The sequence below is a fragment of the Patiria miniata genome, unplaced genomic scaffold, assembly GCF_015706575.1.
Source record: "Patiria miniata isolate m_02_andy unplaced genomic scaffold, ASM1570657v1 HiC_scaffold_24, whole genome shotgun sequence".
Lineage (NCBI taxonomy): Eukaryota > Metazoa > Echinodermata > Asteroidea > Valvatida > Asterinidae > Patiria > Patiria miniata.
In genome coordinates, this window is record NW_024037063.1 from 13,826,472 (window position 1) to 13,847,574 (window position 21,103).

Below are 21,103 nucleotides of genomic sequence, written 5' to 3' on the forward strand. Positions count from 1 at the left end.
AGTTCATGAATGTAGTTGTCTTACTTTTGTCCGAGGGCTTGTGAGAACAATTCACAAGCTCACTCAAATGGGTCTTGAACCCACAATCTCCTGCCTTCTTACCACCCAACCACCAAGCTTGCCTGGGTCGGCTGGCCGGTTGAAATCTGATGTAGCAGCAGGTTCTGCAACCAATCACTATTAACCCTCCTTTGCAAACATGCACTCTGTGCAAAGTTGTCCTTTCAGTCAAAATCAATCAAGTGACTGTTTTCAACATTAAAGAACCCAGGCTTACATTCAGCAGGATTGACTGGCTGTGACTGTTTATGTAACTTGATGCAGCTATGTTTTTACTGTAGGTGATTGATGAGCCAGCTGTGCCTACCACTTCCCTGCTTTTGTCTGTTGACCGATTTGACTTGTCACAGTGCTTGTTTGAAATATGATCTGACTGCCGGTGACTGGCCTGTGTACAAGGCATGGCAGGGGAGAGGATTGATTTTTTTTGACTGTCTGTGACTGTTCAGACAGCAAGAGGGTTAATAGTGACCTTGCCAATTCCTCGAAAAAATGTACCTCTGATAAGGAACCTAATGTTATAATTTTACAACTATAAACTTTCAAGCCTCATTTAAACGAATCAATAATTGCTTAGCTGTGCCGCCCTCAATCCTGCAGAGGGTTACAATTAATCACATGTTGTTAATGTTATGGGCTCGGTGCGACATCAAAAGAGGGCACGTTTTTACCACTTTTTAGAGCACCGTGGAAGGGGCACACAGCGTGCGCGTACTGGTTCAAGTGCGAAGTACGCACGACTTCCTGAATGTGCCAAAGCTATCAGCCACAGTATTTTTTCAAGTGAGCATCAGGCGTCGCCGGCGCGCGATTATGTTAGAATTTTACTAGCGATCGTCTCCCAGACTAATCCCTGCCCCAATAAACTTTGGATGATTCCAAATAACTTTGGATCATTCCCCCAACTCTCCTTTTGTGGCCGTTGAAGGAGTACTTGTGCAAGGCGCCCATACGCAGGACATCGTGGAAATTTCAATTCTTGCTTTGGGGATTTCAAGCAAAAATTGAAGAGACAATTCTGAAAATCAGAATTGTGACAAATGAATCACTGTATTAATCTCATCCCAGAGATTCAACTCCAAAACTTCAAAATATAATTCAGGTGGCAAAATAAATAACTTTTTTGAGACAGATTACAATTCCTAATGATCTTGCATCTGCACGCAACTACAATGGTTCACTATTGATATTTTCTGAGGTTTTTGTCTTTTTTGGGGTTGATATGGATATGATTATGAATTGAAGTGCGACTCCTGGCCAAAATCTGAATCAATTCCATAATTGTTGGAATCACCAAAGCCTAGTTTCACACTGTCCTAATCTTGGGTTAACCCTAACCCTTGGGTATATTTACTAGAAAGTACCCTGAATCTGCCAAAATCCATCAATTTTGACATGCAAAAAAAATGTTGGTGGCCAGTGAGTCCATTAGAATCCACCAGTTAGCCGGGAGTAAATCTGTTGAGATCCTGAATCCATCAATGTCCCCCAACTGGTCAATATGGAGGTATCCTGAATCCATCAAAATCCTGCAGTATCGCTGGGCCTCATGTCCTGAATCCATCAAAATCCCTCAACTTTTTTAAATATGGTGGTATCCTGAATCCGCCAAAAATCCCCCAAAACAGGGGTGTGGATTTTGATGGATTCAGGTACGTTAGGGTTAGTGTACCAGAAAAGTAACTTTTGAGGAATTCCCTACCTGAGTGGTTTGAGTGTTGGCCTGATTCTTGTGGGACACATTGTTGTGCTGACCGCTGGAGGAATAATGACTGAACTTGGGCACTGTAACATCAAAAGAAAGATTACACCAAGTATTACAAGTGAATAATGGTTTATGAAAACAATTCTCTGAAATGAAACCGAACTATAATGTATCAACTACACATACTAACGAAACTAAAACAAATAAAATATGTCACTTTGACTGCACCGAGAAACGACACGCTCGGTTCTTCAGTAATAGTAATCCTTGCTTAAGAAATAGCACAATTGAACCTGTTTTGCTGAAAGAATTGTTCAACATCCTTAGAAGCGTATTCAAATAGACAGGAAATTGTCAAAATAGGAAGTAGGCGTAAGGGAAATACGGCGTGTTTACTTTAATAACTCGCTTTAAATATCTGAATTGTATGGAGATTTTTGTCATGGACAAGTGGAAAAAAATCCTCAATATTAGGCCCCCCCCAAAAAAAGTCTCCGGTTTCTGGTATGGAGCTTGCCCAAAAAGTGGTGCGGCGACGCGGCTTTTTTTTTTTTTTAACTTGTTTTTTTTTGCTTCAAATGTCGGCCGATGACTGCAAATGGTGCCCGACTAAACTTAGTGCAAATATATGGGAGTCCAGAGAGGCCACATAAAGCTTATTCTCGATCATAACCCCATCTAAAAACACGTTAAAATTGTGCAGCAGCAGGATTCCAGTCAAACCAGTGAGTTTGGCGGTTTTGAGACATCATCTTTTATTGAAAAAAAAAACTTTTTCATTTTGCCGACGCGCATGGCTACGGCGACCCGAGCGCATACTAGAAACCTGAGACTTTTGGGGGGGGGGGGCCTTAAGATAAGTTCTCCAAACAAACAGAACCTATGGAATTTGCAGCACCAACTTTTTAATTTTTTTTTTTTTAGAAAACTCTGTTGTATTTTCTCAAATTTACCCAAACCGATTAGCACCCTGCCAAATCTCAGAAAAAGGCGACTGCCTGACCCCTTCATGAATATTCATGAACTGACCTTTGCCCCTTGACCTGGTCCAGGCCTCCCGGGTGCCGTACCAGTAGTACTCCACGCAGGCCTTGAAGCGCCGAATCTTCTCCTCGGTGCGCGAGGTGGAGCTCTTGAAGACGTCGCGGGCCACGGCTTCCAGGTTGCGGGTGTCCGGCAGGTTGCGCACGTACTCGCTGACCGTGTTGATGATGACGTCCAAGGGGGGTAAAATCAGCTGCTGGGCCCTCAGCTGGGGAACAGGAAATGGGGGAAATATTTAGGATATAATAATAATAATAATAATAATTTGGGAGGCTAATCATCCTTACTGGCAGCTGGGATGCTGAATTGCGAAAGATGCGGCTATAATGTGGTTGGGCCGCTGGCACGTAAAGGCGCCTATGGCTGCCGGCCACATCGACCCATATATGACCACGGAGCACAGCCTGAGATCAAAACCTTCACCTGAAAGGTTTTAGAGGGTTTGCATATTGTGCCGACTTTTGATTTCCCAGTAGGCAGGTTAATTAATAGTAAAATGCAGTGCAAATTCAATATTAGGTTTGTTTGTTTTTTGGCCCTTCACAGACATATAAACACTTTATACTCAGTGTGTTACCTCCAGAGTGAAAGTTTTTAAAAAAATCACTCAGGTGGGACTCATGTGGGACTAAAATGCAGTGCATAACAAATATTTTTCCAATCCGTTTATCTTCCATTTCAAGACTTTTAAAGGGATTCACTTAAAATAGATTAATGTAACAATTACAATAGACAAGACATACACATGCTCTACAATAAACACGTAATCAGGTAATCAATACATTAATCAATAAAGCAAGATATAATTCCATTAATTATTGCCAACACTCACCCAAGCAATCAATAAATCAATCAATTAACTGTCAGGTGGATTTTCATGAGGGCCTGAGAATTTGATTTCATAATTTCACTATCTCTACAACACACACTCGTTCAGTTTCAAAGTCAAATTTGTTTAACATCCTGTTAATTCTCATGTGAAATATAAACTTGCATTTAAAAGAACAACGCCTGATTTCCTTTTCAGAAAAGTGAAAGTGGATTGAAAAAGCCCAACTTACTCTGAGTCCGTTGAGTGGGTGGTCCGGGCCAAGCAGTGACCAGTGGAACAGGGCCAGATCTTCCTCCGTCAGAATGTGATTGCCTGAAAGATGGAGACAAACGAATCCAGGACTAAGATGAGATTTCAGTAACAAGGGCCAGGGACTGCTTGTTCTTACTGATTGTGGGGATTATTACTGGTTATACATAATACAATTCGGGCGATTCACAATGCAGTGCGCCACCAAGAGTTTGCCATGGAGAGTCCATTTTTAAAGTTAACGGTCGACAAAACACGGCCCATTTGAATGAGTGACAGTAGACAACTTTCAAGAGCTAATTTGTTATAGATTGGGGCATAGCGTTTTGCCGCCTTACAAAAAACACGATGTTAATAAAAAGAAAAGAAAAGGGCAAACAGATACACGAATCATACGCTTTTTGGAAACTACTGACCGGAGAAACGAACAATTTCAAATGTCCCGCGTTGCGAAATTTTCGACCATCTCCCACAATGCATTGGGAAAAATGAACTCTCTGTAGCAAACTCTTGGTGGCGCACTGCATTGTGAATCGCCTGAATTCCCATCATGGGCCACAATATGTAACTTTTAAATGCTAATGTGCGAGGGCACAGCAGAGCCCAACCACTGTTACTCCAAATGACATTGCAGGACAGAGAATGATGTTGGTTATACCCATTATCGTATTTTTTCAGTATTCTGCACAAGGTTCCTTGTAAAAACAGACTTTTTACAACTGTTACACTGTGTTGCAGCTGGCTGAACCCTACACCCAACGATTTTTCTCTAGGCACCCTGCCAAATGCAACGAAATGCAACTTGGCTGAAATAAGAACCCTGCTAAATGCAACGAATTGCAACAGTGGATTCTGTTGCATTGTGCAGTGAACCCAGTGCATACCACCCTTGGCACCAAGCAGTTACCCTGTTAAATGCAACCAAATGCAATTCTGTTGTATCGCCTTGGATGAGCAGTTACCATGCTAAATGCAACCAAATGCAACAGTGGATTCTGTTGTATCGCCTTGGATGAGCAGTTACCATGCTAAATGCAACCAAATGCAACAGCGGATTCTATTGTATCGCCTTGGCACAATGAGCAGTTACCCTGCTAAATGCAACAAGATGCAACAAAGCACAGGGACTTGAGTTGCCTGCTACCGGTAAATGCAACAGTATGCAACAACTGTTTACCTTTGTTGCTTTCTGTTGCATATTTAGCAGGATTAGGGTTAATGCAGCTGGTCGGAATCCTTGACATGTGCAGTCAAGCCACCAACACGGTAGAGGGCGCTATCGACAAGATGAATCAATCCAGCCTTGGGAACATTGGCAGCGGGACCCAAGAAATTTTGAGCATACCTCACATACACTATATTCAAAGCATGCATGTGAGGTGTGCTTGGAATTTCTGGGGTCCTGCTGGTACGTTGCCCAAGACCGGATTCTATTCATTTGTCGATAACGCCCTTCATCTCCGTGGCGGTTTGACCGCACTTGTCGTGACCAGCTGCATAAGGGAACAAAATCAACATCAAGGCTTGGACCAAGGGTACATCTGACAGGGTTAGGGTTAATACCAAGCAAGGCAGCGAGGATGACGAATCTCTCCGGGTGCAGATTGAGCGTCTTGGCCACCTCCTCCATGGAGTACTGGACAGACAGCAGCTCCCCCTTCTTGGTCAGCTTCATCAGGTGGGAGGAGAACAGCAGAGGGGGGTCAAAGAGGGCAAACTCGGGCGTCTGGGCCAGGATGCCGTGGCAGCCGTACTGGCGCAGGTAGGTGATGACCTCGCGGGGGTGGTCCCGATTACTGCTGAAGGTGGTGATGCCGCACTGGCGCATGGCCAGACGCACGCAGGTATCTGGGTCAGGAAACAAATCAAACCAGCAAAGTTACATGAAAGCTCCTAATGAAGGATTCTGTATGAAGTAGTGATTATAAAGTGATAGCTATGTAAGATTTGAGGCTTTGCATGGTGGAGATACTAAATAATGAAAGGTTTGCGGAAACACCATGTGCGAATAATTTCTCAACTAAGAGATTGGTTCTGAAAAGAACCAGAGGTATAAACTCAGAAACATTTTCTTAGAACTTTTTCAGAAAAAGTTTTTCTTTTCAGAACCATTCTCTTAGTTGTGAAATTATTCGCACATGGTGTTTCCGCAAACCTTTCATTATTTAGTGATAGCTCTGGTTGCGTGGAATGACTGCGCTAAGCAGTGTTGTAGTTATGCCATCACAAGTCATCACAAGTCATCACAAGTCACCACAAGTCAATCACAAGTCTTCACAAGTCAATCACAAGTCCATCACACGTCATCACAAGTCCATCACAAGTTATCACAAGTCATCACAGGTCCATCACAAGTCATCACAAGTCATCACAAGTCAATCACAAGTCATCACAAGTCAACCACAAGACTTCACAAGTCAATCACAAGTCAATCACAAGTCAATCACAAGTCCATCACAAGTCATCACAAGTCATCACAAAGCAATCACAAGTCATCACAAGTCATCAACCAGTTTCAAGTCACAAGCTATTCAAATGATCTGTGACAAAAGCATTTTCTTTGTTATTGTTTATTCCCTGTAACTTGTGAAAGGACTTGTGAATTACTTGTGATGGATTTGAAAACACCAGAGCTGATTTGCACTTCTCTTCTTCTTATAGATGAGGTAAAATGTCTTATAGATGTCTTAACATCTAAACATGTCTTTTGCCATGATAAGCATTTCTGCCCAAATAAGGGCAAAAGAACTCTATAGTGCAAGCAAGTCTGCATTTGCAAAGGCTTGCAATGAAATGAGCATTGTCATTTTACTTTGGACAAAAATTATAACAGCAACTTTGAAAAGCTTAGAATAATGCATTTGTGTTTGTTGGGACTGGGTGAATTTTGTATTGTTTTGTTTCAGGTTTTTCACCTTTTTTTCGGCGGTGGGATGGGTGGAATGAAAACAAACAGAGGCCCAATTCTATGGCTCTGCTTAGGTCAGAAAGACAATGAAATTTGTGTTTCCTGCTACATTGCCAAAAACGGAAGGATCGGAAGATTTTTTAAAAGGTTTTATAAGTACACCTGTATGCGTACGTATACATACAGGTACATGTATTCATATTGGAGGGCAACTGGACGAGAAGATTTACTTCTAAGGAAGTCCTTTATTACGTACTTATTTCAAATATTCCAAGTTTGTATTTGGGATATTTTTCACTTTCAAAACAAACAAAACTGATAAATGAAAAAAATGTATTTCATTACAATAAATAGTTAGGCCAAAAAAAATTAGTTCTGCTTCCGATTACATGTGCATGGCATTTGAAAATAGGGTAAGTAGGTAGGGATTTTTTTTTTTTTGCAAATTTTTTTGTGTACGATCACATGGAGGTGTCTGCGTGTAGTCAAGGGTAAGGTAAAGATTGATGGTTTTGGGTGTTTTTTTTCTCCTCATTTTTCCAATAAAAAAATTAGGGTAGGGGCTGTCAGAATAGGGTAGGTAGGGAAACCGGAAGCAGAACTCTTTTTTTTTTGGCTTTAAAAACTATAAAAAAAAAATATATAAAAAAAAATACATTTAACAGCCGACCCTATGTACACCTACAATGTTAGGGTTGATTGGTCTACAGGAACCTCCCCCCCCCCTTTTCTCATTAAAAAGAGATTTTTTTTCCCTAAAAAAGCAGAACTATTTCTGGACAAATAGCGAGTGAACTTCATGGGTTTGCATCTATTTTTACTTCTGCGAATGCATAAAATACTGTAACTATAGACACTGCGCTTACAGGGTTGCTACAGAATTTCTGCGCTCTCACTATAAACACGGTTTGGCATAGCAATGAAATTGGCCTGGTTCTGTCCAGTTAATTGTTATATTTAATATTACAATTTCTTCTTTTTTTTTAGTTGAGAGAGACATCTGATTGGTTATTTAACTATAATATGCATAATGAAATACAAAATATTAGATACCGAAACTGAAAAGGCTTCTTCTTTTTTTAAATTCTAATTTCATTTTCAAACAATTTCCCCGAAATAGAAAATATTGATGTAGATTTTCAAAAGCTTACTGTATTCCCAGTTAGTATTTATACAATACCCTAAATTAATTCCGTGCACCAGAAATTCCTTGAATCAAGCAATTTTTTTTTTTATTCTCGTACTGAGGGCCAGTGATGTCCAATAACTCCATTATATTAAAGGGAATATACATCATTTGCTTTTGCTGTAATTTTCAGAAATGGATGGAATTGGGGGGTTGGAAATATAAAGCAAATATAGTTACACTGACTTTTTGGAGGTTTTGGGTTCGAAAATGCTATAAAAACCAAGAAAAACGATCATTTCCTGTAGTCTGGTTCCCTGACTCCATATAAGAAGAAACAGAGCAGTTTACATACATTGGGGAATTGTAAGGTCAGGGAACCAGTCTAGCTGGCTCGTACCCGTTCATAGGTTTGTAATCGATTGCAAACAAGTGCAATGGTCAATTGGGGCCAGTATTTGAAAAAAAAGCCAGTTGTTTCCAACGCTGATCGGCCGATCAGCGTTGGAAATTGATACAAAAATACCACTTTTCTTGAAAATGACAGTATACCAGGTGCCATAATTTTACAGGATGCTTTAGACTGTCATTTACCAACATCCTATTAAGGTATTTCGCAAAAACTTGGTAGTTTTATTTTTCGATGTTTGCAAATGTTGTATATTCCCTTTAAGAATCATTACTGTCCACAAAGAAGCTAATTGCAATTAGATGCTGCAGTGCTTAGCACCCAGGAACGCATAACGGAGAAATCCTGTCAACAACAATGGGCATACCACTGCATAATGTCTTGACCTTCATTCGTCAATGCGGTTGTGTGACATGTAACAATATTTTTTTTCTGTTGAGTAGTTGTACATTTTCCCACATGTACAGGCGCTGCTCAGTGAAAATGTGGGGCTAAGCTTCTAAAGAGAGTTTTATCGCGGTCCAAATTCTTCAATCTAGCCTGTTTTACGAAGCATCCTTGGATGACCGATCGGGTTCACTGATAGCACAATCTTGCAGTGAAAGGCCCAGGCTAGTCGGCCAAGAACTTACTGTACAAGAGAGAAACGAGCCTAAGGGAGCATTTTCTATTTTAAAAGGATTGACCGCGACCCCTTGTGAGGTTATTTTTCTCCATCTCTCTCTCTTCTTTTGTGAATGGTGGGACTGGGTGGTGGGAAAAAAAGCCCAGAAATGGCGGCAAAACGGGGTATCCTGCGTTTCAGGAATGCGTGCTTGTAAAAGCACAGGGTCTGTAGCACGGCCGTCTTTGCAACTGGTGTGCGTGGGGCATTTAAATATTGCCCTTAAATCTTTCTTCAAAAACAAAAAATTCTATAAAACACAACCATTTTGGGTTCATCACAGATCAAAGGCCTACTTAGTGAACATCAAAATGTCCTTTTAATTTATTATAATTGTAAAAAAAAAATCAGTAATGGCAACTGAAATTAATTGAATTTTAATATGCTTTATTTCTTTAATAGTGACCAAAAATTTACTTTCTACATGTATGTACAGGGTGAGTAAAAAAAAATGAAACCCAAATGTCGTGACCATTGTTTTAGTGAAGTTCTGCATGTAGCACTTTCAAAATCTAGGATATGAAAGCCCGATTCATAAGCCTTCTTTTAGCACAAGAATCATTCAAATCGCTCCCATACTTTTAAAGTATTAACAAAATTTTAAACACAACCACCGTTTTAAAGTTCTGTCCACGGATCAAAAAAAGGTGTGCATTCTTTTAGCAAAACGAACACATTTGACAAACATCCCAATGTGATTTGTTTTCGTTTTGCTGAAAGAACACTTACCTTCTTGTGATCCGTGGACAGAACTTTAAAACGGTGGTTGTGCTTAAAATTCCCTAACTTTAAAAGTACATGCGTGATTTGAATGATTCTTGTACTAAAAAAAAGCTTATGAATTGGGCTTTTATGTCCTAGATTTTGAAAGTGCCACATGCAGAACTTCACTAAAACAATGGTCTTGACATTTGGGTTTCGTTTGTTTTTTTTTAACTCACCCTGTATATCTCAAGTTAAACCAATTAGTCTAGGCATGGCATTTTAACATTTCCTACCAAGTTTCTGTAAGTCGTATAATTGTTAAGTAAATATTCTCCACTGTTATTAGTAGGAACAACGCTTTCCTGTTTGGTGGAAGACAATTTAGCTTTCATAAGAAAACCTTACATGTTTTGATACCGGAGATCCTAAACTGAACTGAATTAAAGAAAAATCTCTTTATTATCTAACGCAATTTACAGCCCGTTCTTTTTGTTCATGGAAATTGTATTTAAAAACCCGACACAAAGTTTGATATCCATTTTTATTTAACATCAATATGACACATTTGGTGAATGTTTACAGATAAGTAATAGTTGAAATGACACCTGGCAAAATCTCAAACACAAAATTTAAAATTTGCGAAATAGAAAAATTGGCTATACTGGTACATCATCGCATGGTTATTACTAAGGTTTTATAAACCAATTTTTTTTAACCTAGGGGTTGTCAGAATAATTCAGTTTCTATCTAAATAAAATCTCTCATCATTAAATATGCCCCAACTCAAACAAATATTAAGGTCAATAAACACATACATGTAAACAAAAATAGAAGCTCCACTCCAACTCAGCCATGTTCCAGTGGATTTGTTATTGTTTGGTAGGAAGATTATTTACCTTACAGCTTGGGCAGTAAGTTCAATACAAGTATTGATCGATAAGGCACCTGATCAGGGACCCCAGTAAACTCCCCCATTCAGCAGTAATCCCCCACCCACCTCCATCACAGATAATAGGTGTGTGGCCTAGATATTATGTAATCTAATGTGGACAGTTGTATACAAATGGACCATCACCATGTGCCTGGGATGCCCATTGATAAAGACCCATTCACAAAAGTTACTCTCTTGGAAAAAAAAAGTGTTCGGCTTGCATAGCTTACATTTTTGGGAGGAATAACTTTTTTCCAGGCACAAACAAGCTTACATGTTGTACAATGTGATCAACTGTCAAAGCGTTACAAATCAAATCTGGTATACAAAGCAAGAACTGACTTTTTCAAGAAGCTATCAAAGAGGTACCGGTAGCCCCATAAATGTGGCCTATTTACTGGACAACCTCCGTAAACATAGGCCACACATCCACATGTACAAAAACGTGTCGCACTTTGCCAAATTTTGATTTTCACATTAGGCTCAGTTTGTAGGTTTTTTTGCTTTAGAAGCATACTCACCCTCTTTATAGGCTAATCAGAAAGTGCTGTCTTTTTCAGATGTCTATTTTTCGTGAAATTTCCAGATTTATTTGCACACGTTTGCGTATCAAATTTCAACATGAAATTTCACAAAAATTAGACATCTGAAAAAGGCAGCACTTTCTGATTAGCCTATACAGAGGGTGAGTATGCTTCTAAAGCAAAAAAAACCTACAAACTAAGCCTAAATGTGAAAATCAAAATTTGGCAAAGTGCGACACGTTTCTGTACACGTGGATGTGTGGCCTATGTTTACGGAGGTAGTCCAGTAAATAGGCCACATTTATGGGGCTATCAAAGAGGTTTTAGTTTTTAGTTTAGAGTAGGGCTGCCTGAATGTTCCAAATATTCAATCACCAACCGAATATTTGAATAGCTTTTTGATGGTTTGAATATTCGAAGGAAAAAAACCCAAAAGGACGCACGTACACACACGACTGTGATGCTATTTCAATCGTAAAGTTCCGACGCTTTGACAAGTGCCACTTTTTTGTCGACAGTAACTTTTTTAGTAAATGACAGGACCCCTCTTTTAGCAGGTTAAAGCCTAATAGCCCTATGGCCCCCAAAAATAATAATTCAAAAAATGAGGCATTTGGGGAGGTTTTATCAATTCCACTCAAAGCTATAGACCTTTTGCATTGTACCTCAGAGGATGTTCATTATTTTAATTCAGTAACAATGAACGCGCGAGAGGTTTACTCTGGCCTGTCCACACGAAGCAAACCTATTGGCCTCTTACTCCGCCTTAATGTATAAGGTCTATTGAAAAGACTTTCAGAAATGGTGGACTTTAACAAAAATAAGGTACGGACCAAAGGGATAGAGTACGCAGCACAAAGCATTTCCTAACCCAGGCCCAAAACCTATTTCATTTTTTCACGTGGACACATAATGGCTATTAAAACCGCGTGCGACTTTAGGCCTATCATCAATCTTGTTGTTGCAATGTTAAATAACATGACCAATGAAATTTGCCAACACTTATGTACATTGGGCACCACAAAGCCACCACATAATGCTGTATATATTGGTTTTTTTTGTTCTCTTGTAGGACCAGCAGAGTATATGGTTGTGACTTCTTTGTCTCATTCTCAGATGGACACTGAGGGGCCTGCAGCTGTCATAGTCTAGCACCTGTCCCTAACATAGGCACTCCATTGTTATTCAAATCATCCGGGGCTCAAGAGTCTATGATAATAATCGCAGGACAAGGGACTAGCAAAAATACATGTGTGTGACTAAACCCAATTCAGTGTTGCTTGCAAACACGTACGAGTTGTACACTATCTTGCTTGTGCTTGTACATGTACACTGTACATCTGTGTACATCAAGCGCACTACCACACAAAGGACAATGCTGGCTGGTCCAGCGCGCGTGGAAGCCGAGGGGTTACTTGGCAGTGTGCCAAGGTCAATAAAAAGCGTACATGTTTGGTATGAGTAATTCTTGCTTGGACTAATTTGCTGTGTATAAAAACAGGAGGGGGGGGGTGGATTGGGGCCCTCGGAGAGCGTGTATCAAGTGCCATTTGGATATTTCCTTTGTAGCTAAAAATAAACCGGGGATTGATGGAGCTGAAATCTGGTCCAGCCTTTGCTCGTTGTTTTAGTGAGCCCATTATGATGTCTTCGGATTGGAACCTGTAAAACATGCTTTTGGTTTCGATTATCTATTGTAATTCAGCATGTACAGAGTCAAGCACATTTTTTTTTTACCTCTTGTGGTTTTGCTACAACACAAAGAGAAAAATCCACACTGCGAGCAAAGATAATTACAAATTTTACAATGGAATTGGCGTTCAGGCTAAAAACCGAGTAACAAATTTGAAAAAAATGTTTAAACAAATATTCATTTATCAACCTCAAGCAAACATGTAAATCTGGAACACCTATTTACATGTACATATATGCAGCACTTTTACACAATGGCAGAAATCCAAATTATAACAAGCCGCATAAAGTCAAATGAACCACACAAATTCTTTCCGCCCAACTGTCAATATTTTGAAATCTTCACGCTGAAGTATTTCACGCAACAGTTCATATATTCTGCTCTGTATTACACATTTTGACATTATAACAACAAGAAAATACCTGATGAAACCAAGTTTGTTACAATTATTTGTTCTCAATCAATTTTCTTCAAAACACAAGAGGAACCAAAGTAGATGGGGTAAAGTAACGAGAAGCGATCTGTAGGAATTACTCAATTATCACCTGTCCTGATATGGCATCATTGTTTATCAATTGTAAAAACTATCGCTTGGTATTAAATTTAAAACTGACAGTTATGCTGGTACTTTACAAACACGCAAATATGCACAGGCATGTGAATCACACGGGAAGGCAAAAAACGGTACCGTGATGATAATAGCACTGACGTCAACTTTGCAATTCTGCGCTTTGTTTCAACTGGTTCCCATCTTAGTCATGGGATCAAACTGTGCAATTTTCATTAATCAGACTGGATGCAAGGCTATTATTCACCATGAATCCGCTGATTACTGTCGTCATCTCGGAGCTATGCAAAGTAACAAGCAAAGATGACGTCACTACCGGCCACAAAAAAAGTCACCTCACTTCATTAGCATTGCTTGTTGGGTATGTTTGTTATTTTGTTTTTGTTTGGTACTTTGTTTGTTTGTTTTATGGGTTTACATTTTTCTTTGGGGGGGGGGGGGAGAGAAACATGTTTGAGTTTTATGGGATTATTTGGGGGGGGGGGGTTTTGGGGGGGGGGTGGGATGTTTAATTTTGTTGTATGGAAGAGGACTGGGGTTATTGAAAAAAATGGTCCAGGCATGCAACTGGGAAGTCACAAAAAAAGAGGAAATTCAAATTTGTCCAAGACTTTGTACAGTGTTTTACTATTTTCAATGGCTAACTTGGGAAGTACAAAAAGAGGAATCAGCTGATCTGAGGAAAAGTTGCATGCTTATGTATAGGGATGTGAATTCTGAGGAATCTGTGTGGTCTAATATCTTCAATGGGTTTACCAATGGATTTAACAAAATCCTTGCTCTTCAACGTAAAATTCCATTGGTTGAACACTAACAGCCTCTTTGCCAAATTTCTATTTTTGCCAACTGTCAAATGTGCATGATCAATTAATTTCAAATTTCCTTCAAATTTACAGCAATATGGACCCTTTTCTTTAAAAAACTAATTTACAAATTGTTTGCCCACTATAAATTACAAGCTGTGACATTTCCACAGTGATTGTCCGTCTTGATTCTTTGAAACAAACACCTTTTGTTTGCCGAGTTCATAAACGCAATGCCCAATGAATACATGAATACCTAACCTTTAGACGACTGCGTAAATGAGCGCTAAAAACAATCCTCATGACCGAAGTGTAATTGCAAGTCATAACAACTTAAAATCACCATGCCCCCACACTTATCACTGAAAACATTGACCACACATGAACCAAATGACTCAAAAACAAAGACTTACGTCGATCAAAACAAAATCATTATCTGACTGAAATTTCCACAAATAAAGAATGAAATCCTTCAGTCACATCGGGAAAAATAATCTTGGAAAAAAATTAGAAGCTTCTTTCCAACACTGCACTATACTTCCCACGTTTGCATCTGAATCACAGTGGAATTCAACTCTTTGAGAAAAAAAAACAGGCAAAGCTCCGATACACGGTTGGGATAGCGTGGGGTAAGGCTTGGTTAGGTTGGGGATAAGGTGGGGGGCAGGGTAAGGAATAGGGTGGGGGATAGGGTAAGGGATAGGGAGGGGGATAGGATGAGGAATAGGATTAGGGATAGGGTGGGGGACAGGGTGGGAGAAAGGTTTGGGGTACTAGGGGTAGGGATGGTTAGTGGGCACGTGTGGTCTAGCGGTAGAGCACGGGATTCATGATTGTGAGGTTGTGGGTTCGAGCCCCGCCGTGGCCACGCATGTTGTGCCCTTGAGTAAGGCGCTTTACCTCAACTACTCCTCTCAACCCAGGTGTTAAATGGGTACCGGCATTATTCAATGCTGGGAAGGTAACAGACTCGCTGTGGAGGTGGTGTGGTAATCCCCCCACAGCAGCATTTCATGGACTCAAGTCTGGCCCAATCGCTTCGAAAGACAGATGAGCACTCCGTTCCTGTGAACACAGGTTCGTCCCCGGTTTTTTTAGGGGTGGTGTGCAGGATAGGAATAGGGAATAGGTCGGGAAATTGGGTGGGGGATAGGGTAGGGGATTGGGTTTTCAATTTGGTTATTTTAATCCCTTTCTATTCTTAAACATTTCTAAGAGCCAGCACATTCTTCCCTCCGGCTCCAAAAATGTAATCAGGACTCCACATCACAAACTTCTGCAAAGGGTCCACAAAGATCGATGTAGAAAATGTACACAAGTGAAAAGCTGGCTCACGACTTTGACAACTGCGACAGGTGCAGCGGGCAGAGCCTAACAATGACGGACAAGACAGGTTCTATGGAAGGAGGGAGAACCACGGGAAAAGAAGTGAATTATGGTAGCAGCTCAGGAACCCAATATGTGATTCACCAGACCGTTTTAGTCAAAGTCCGACTGTGGAGTGAAAGAGCCTTCCGTTGTTCTGCTGGCCATTGTTCGTATCAAACCAAGCCAGTCCCTAGTTCTGGGTTGCGGCTACAGGCTATTTTCACATTGACAATAAAGTTTTTGTTAATTTAAAATATATATTCTGAGTAAGTGTGGCAACATAAGCATCTACATGTTAAAGTAAAGGCGACCCAAAAATGTACACACAAAGTTTGGAGAAAACAAGATCAGCTCAAAACATACTGTTTCTGATTTGTGACTATTTACTCTCAGGAATACCTGAGCGCCACAGAACAGCTCAGATCAGTCTAGCCATGACAGACTCATCAAACCACAGCACTGATTGCCACAAGATGTCCTCGGACCTCGGTAAGCATTCTCCAGATCCCGACACTGGTTTTGTTTTGGAGAGAGGTCGTTGCACTCTACACACTGTAACAATTCACAAGTTCCCACCATTCAAAATGACTGCAGATAAAGGAAAACTGTTCATCCATCTCAACCCTCAACCAATGTTGAATACAGTTACAGCCACTACAATCAGCTACCAACAATTGCTCATTTGATTACATCCACTGATAACAAGTAGTCAAACACATGTTAACTCCCTTCACGCCAAATGCCCACTAACAACCAGCCCTGCCCAACGCAGATCCTCCTTCTTTTTTCCCAAGCATCATCTTTACTTCAGCAAGCAGGAGGTTGGTAGTGACTCATATCACTACAGATCATCAACGGCCCATCCATCTTCACATCTTTTTTCCTCCCCCAGGACCCGCATAAGGGAACCGTGCAAGATGCCTAAAATAGCCATCTGTGCTGAAATATGATTCATACACGCTTGTCATCAACAGTTCCATACTTGCTGCAGCACAGAAAAAAACCAAGGAGTGACTCATGTGGTAAGGAGGGGGAGGGTTGGGGTGGGGGAAAGGGGGTGGGGGTGGGGGTGGGGGAAAGGGGGTGGGGGAAAGGGGATGGGGGATTGGGGTGGGGGTGTAGGAAAAAGGAGTAGGGAAAGGGGTGTGGGGATGGGGAATAGGGGTGTGGAGATAAGGGTAGGGGCTGTGGGGAAAGAGGGGGAAGGGGGTTTTGGGGGAGGGATTGGGGTTGTGGGGGGTGAAGGATTGGAGGTGTGGAGAGGGGTGGGGAGGTGTTGAGGGATGGTGGGTTACACGGCCATTCTGCACTGGACACAAAATTAAGGTAGAGGTAAAGTCATTATCAGTCATTAAAAATCTGTCTAATGCCCATGTTAGAATGATCATGTCCATAGAAGATTTCTAAATATCAAGAAAACTTAGCAAAATGAATTCTTTAGAACTTCAGTATCACTTAATGATAACGTTTACCACACGGGCAAAAAACTAAGCCTAGCCAATTTGAAATTTCAGAGCACAAAGAGCAAACTACAGCCTACTGTCAGTTTTTAATCTGATCAGATTTTGAAGACTGATTTTATTGGCAGATGGGGCCCTCCATCACCAATGGAGCGAGTCAGTGAGTAAATCAAGGTCAATGACTTTACCCCTGTAGCAAATGGAGTGTTCCAAACATGGATGGCTAAATATAGACTGAAGGTCGGAGGTTAGAAATCACTGAGCCAACCTTCATTTCAGTTGGGAAGGTTTCCAAAGCTGAACATAGCATAGGTTAAGAAATGCTGCAACAAATTTACTTTGTTCTTAAAGAAGAATAAGGTTTTATTTTAACCATAAATTAATGAATATTAAAAACCTTTTGAGAAAAAATATTAGTTCTAGATGCAAAGGCATGTACAGTTGGATATCGCAAAACACTACTTTGAAAATCTCTGCCATAGATAGTGACTGTCAGCACAATATATTACAGTTCATTCAGTTTTTCACTTTGCCATTTTTTTTTCAATCACGCAGACTGTCTGTACTTAAGCTTTTAATAACTTGTATTTGTCCAAGGTTCTTTTTGTACCACCAGCCACTCCGTTGAAAGCTTTGTTTTGATAGCATGCAGACTCTGCTGCTAATACATATCGCTGGTATAAGGTAGGACTGTCAGACTATACAGTAAGAATGCACATCGGCCCTCAAAGCTCACAGCAGGACACCCTTACAATTGACATGCCTCTCCACCAAGCGTGTGTACTGTTTCACCATAGTACCTTTCACTTTCATAAGTACATTGTATTTCCAAATAAAAAAAGAAATATAATTTTGAGTACAAACTTTAGGATCAGACATAAAATTACAGGTATGTGTTTGGGTACTTTGTGAAATTTGCATGAAAAATATTTTTGAGTTATTGGCAAACAAGAAACAAAAATGCAAGAAAGTAAAAAATAAGGCAGATATTGCAAAATGTATAAAAACTTGCACTCTTGAATTTTCGGTAAGATTTCCATATACGAAGTTCACTAATTTTCCTCTGTATTGACTAACAAGCCCCCAGATAGCAATTTCATGTCATCAAAGTCAATTTGAGCAGTGAGAAAATACAAGCATTTTCTTAGAAAACACTTAGAATTTTTCAGTCCAATCTCATAGGGTTTGTACACAGGATGTTGAGTGAACTTCGTATATGGAAATCTTTCTGTGTTTGGGTACTTTGTGAAATTTGCATGAAAAAAATATTTTGAGCTATTGGCAAACAAGAAACAAGAAAAATGCAAGAAAGTAAGAAATATGGCAGATATTGCATAAAGTATAAAAACTTGCACTCTTGAATTTTCTTTGCTAATTGAAGTCAAAATATTACATACAATTTTTTCATCCTACAACTAAAATAATTTTAATTTCAATTTAGAGGGGCCCTTGGCCTCGTGCGCCAACAAGAGAGGGCGCTTTTCAACTACTTTTGAGAGCCCCATAGACGGGACACACCATGTGCACGTACTGATTCGAGCGCATAGGGGCGAAGTACGCACAACTAGTTTTAACTGAATGTGCACAAAGTCAAAGCGTCTTTGTGTGACTGAGCGTCAAGATCGTCAATGTGTTCGAATGTCTCTCCTTGTGGTCTCCCCCAACTCTCCATTTCTTACTGTTGAGGGGGTACTTGTACACGGAGCCCATACCAGAAACGGCTATTCAAACTTGTTTAAGTCTGGTGCAGTTGAAAAAAAATATCAATGAACAGTTTAAACCCCCTACTAAAAGCTTGAACTTCAACACCTTTTAAAAACCACTTAGCACTATTCCAAACCAAAAAGGAAATATTCATTAATGTATCACCTCCCTCCATTTAAGAATGACATATGGGATTAATGTAATAAGATCTTTCGCATTAGGGTGACACCGTTAAGCCCTTGCCAAAACCGCAAGCATTGTTTTGGGGGCTTTGTGGTCAAACCAATTTCCTATGCACGCCGAACGCCGTCAAAACCGCAGGATTCCTCAGCACTGGGCTAACCCATTTTCCGCCAAAACGTATCACCACTTTAAGCTGTTGCATTCTGATGAAATATCAAGGATGTTTAGGACGGTTTACGAACATGAGGAGTGAATTTGGTGGGTGTTTGGGCCACGAGTTTTAACACGGCTGAAAAGCACGTGTAGTTTGGCTGGTCAAAAACATTGAGGTTGTGCGCGCACACAACGACAGCAAACAAAAGCTAAATGGCCGCCACACAAAGCGCGTGTACTGAACAAATCAAAACAAAGCACACGACCACAAACCAGGGACGCTTTTCACCTGCGGGCCTGGCAAAAGGCCCCAGGAGAAGCACCACAAGAATGACCAGGGGGTTGGGGATACTTACCGATGGCCACTGGAGGTGTGAACCACGCCTTTGGTGGAGGGGTTCCCTTGTTGTGGACGTGGGACAAAACTTGGTAAGCCGTGTTCCGAGCCTGGTTTTGCGTCTTGATCCATTCTTGTATTCGTCCCTTCTCCAAACTCCCGGAGAAAAACACGATAAGCTTGATGTTGTTGCTTCGGCATGCACGGGCGAGATTGTCCACAAAGTGGAACATGTTATTCCACTCACCACCACATACCCAGTCCGTGAAACTCCCGCCATACAGACGGTGTAAACAGCTCTCCGCGTCCACCAGAAGAAAGAGAGGGTTTTGGCCGACCAGGGCCCGGCCACGACGGCCGGGCCCCGCGCTCTGCTGAAGCCGTTTTCTCGCGAGTTGTCCCAGGTCGACTCTTTCGCACGCCTGCGGGCAAATCCGCTCGATATACTCCAAAAATCCCGAAAAACCCATCGTCCAGGGTCATGAGAATGCAATCGTAGATCAAGAAGACATGAGTGGGGAAATGTTTCCTTGTAAAAAATGACAGTTGTGCAAAATATTTGCACTATCAAATCCGAGGAATGTTTGGGACTTTCAGAAACCCGCCATGTGCTCTGAGCCTCTAACAAAAGCACCAGTACGCATGCCTAGATCTATTAGGCAATGTATTATGGGTAGCGTGCCTTTCGTTTGGGCTTGAATGAAGCCCAATTAGGGGAGTTGTAACGCAAAATTCTTTCTCCTTCACCTTTATGTTATATGACAATGTGGGCCAATTTTGGGCTATTTATGGAGTGTTTTGACGCAGAATTTTTTGAATCATTTTACTACGGTGTGAATGTCAAGGCAGCATGCACTGAACACAACGCATATCACATCGCACAGTGCGGCGGTACATGGTGTTCAGCTAGGAATTTTGACTTTGGTGTCCATGAGTCAGAATTTGTCATAAGCTTGACATTTGTCGCTCATGTTTTTCAAGCACTACGCTTAATTGCAAACGGTCAAAACAGATCATTCAATTCGTTAAAAAAAATCTAAATGATTTATAAAGATATTTTATTAAAGCTTTAACTAATCATTCAACGGAAAAGTCTATGATTCGTAACTTTTTGTAAAGCGTATAGGCCTACAAATTATTTTTGTATTATCAAGGATATTTGTTATTGAGAGTGATTTCCCTTAATCTAGAAACCTAGGTCAGGTTCTTCTTGATTTGAGCACGATTTTTGTCATCATTTAAGTGCCGTTGAAAAAGATGCTCTTTAGGGAAAAAAACTGAGCATGTCTACATAAGGTTTGCTTTAAATCAGGCCAGTGCAGCAGTAGGTTCTTAGTAATTTGCAAAGTAAAGTTGCTCTACTGACCCGTGCTTTTCAACATATTCCATTTTTTTCTCGACGAATTTTCAATTTGAATCCTTAAATTAAACCGATTTTTTTTCTATATTACACGTATAGGCCCTACGGGCAATTCCACGGTTACTCACGTTACATTTTTGATGTACTTTTGAGACCTACCTAAGCACCAAAGATGACATCCAGAAAAATGTGTGATGTATGATAAACAAGACGCACAAAATCGGTTACTCACGTTACAAAAATGTAACGTGAGTAACCTTGGAATTGCCCCTATACGTTTTCAAACTCTGAAAAAATGCCTTTATTTTGGGATGATT

General features: G+C 40.5%; 1 protein-coding gene across 1 annotated transcript in view; it reads right to left on the minus strand.

The window, feature by feature from the left end:
- LOC119732027 (constitutive coactivator of PPAR-gamma-like protein 1 homolog) overlaps positions 1 to 20,074 on the minus strand; it is a 39,872-nt gene extending 19,798 nt beyond the window's left edge. Inside the window, exons 1-5 of the mRNA XM_038205395.1 lie at positions 19,446 to 20,074; positions 5,454 to 5,738; positions 3,871 to 3,953; positions 2,795 to 3,017; positions 1,763 to 1,845 (exon numbers count right to left, since the gene is read on the minus strand). Coding sequence (XP_038061323.1) covers positions 1,763 to 1,845; positions 2,795 to 3,017; positions 3,871 to 3,953; positions 5,454 to 5,738; positions 19,446 to 19,896 — 1,125 coding nt within the window. The 5' untranslated portion in view covers positions 19,897 to 20,074. The remainder of the gene's footprint in view (positions 1 to 1,762; positions 1,846 to 2,794; positions 3,018 to 3,870; positions 3,954 to 5,453; positions 5,739 to 19,445) is intronic.
- Between the last annotated feature and the right edge of the window lie 1,029 nt (positions 20,075 to 21,103).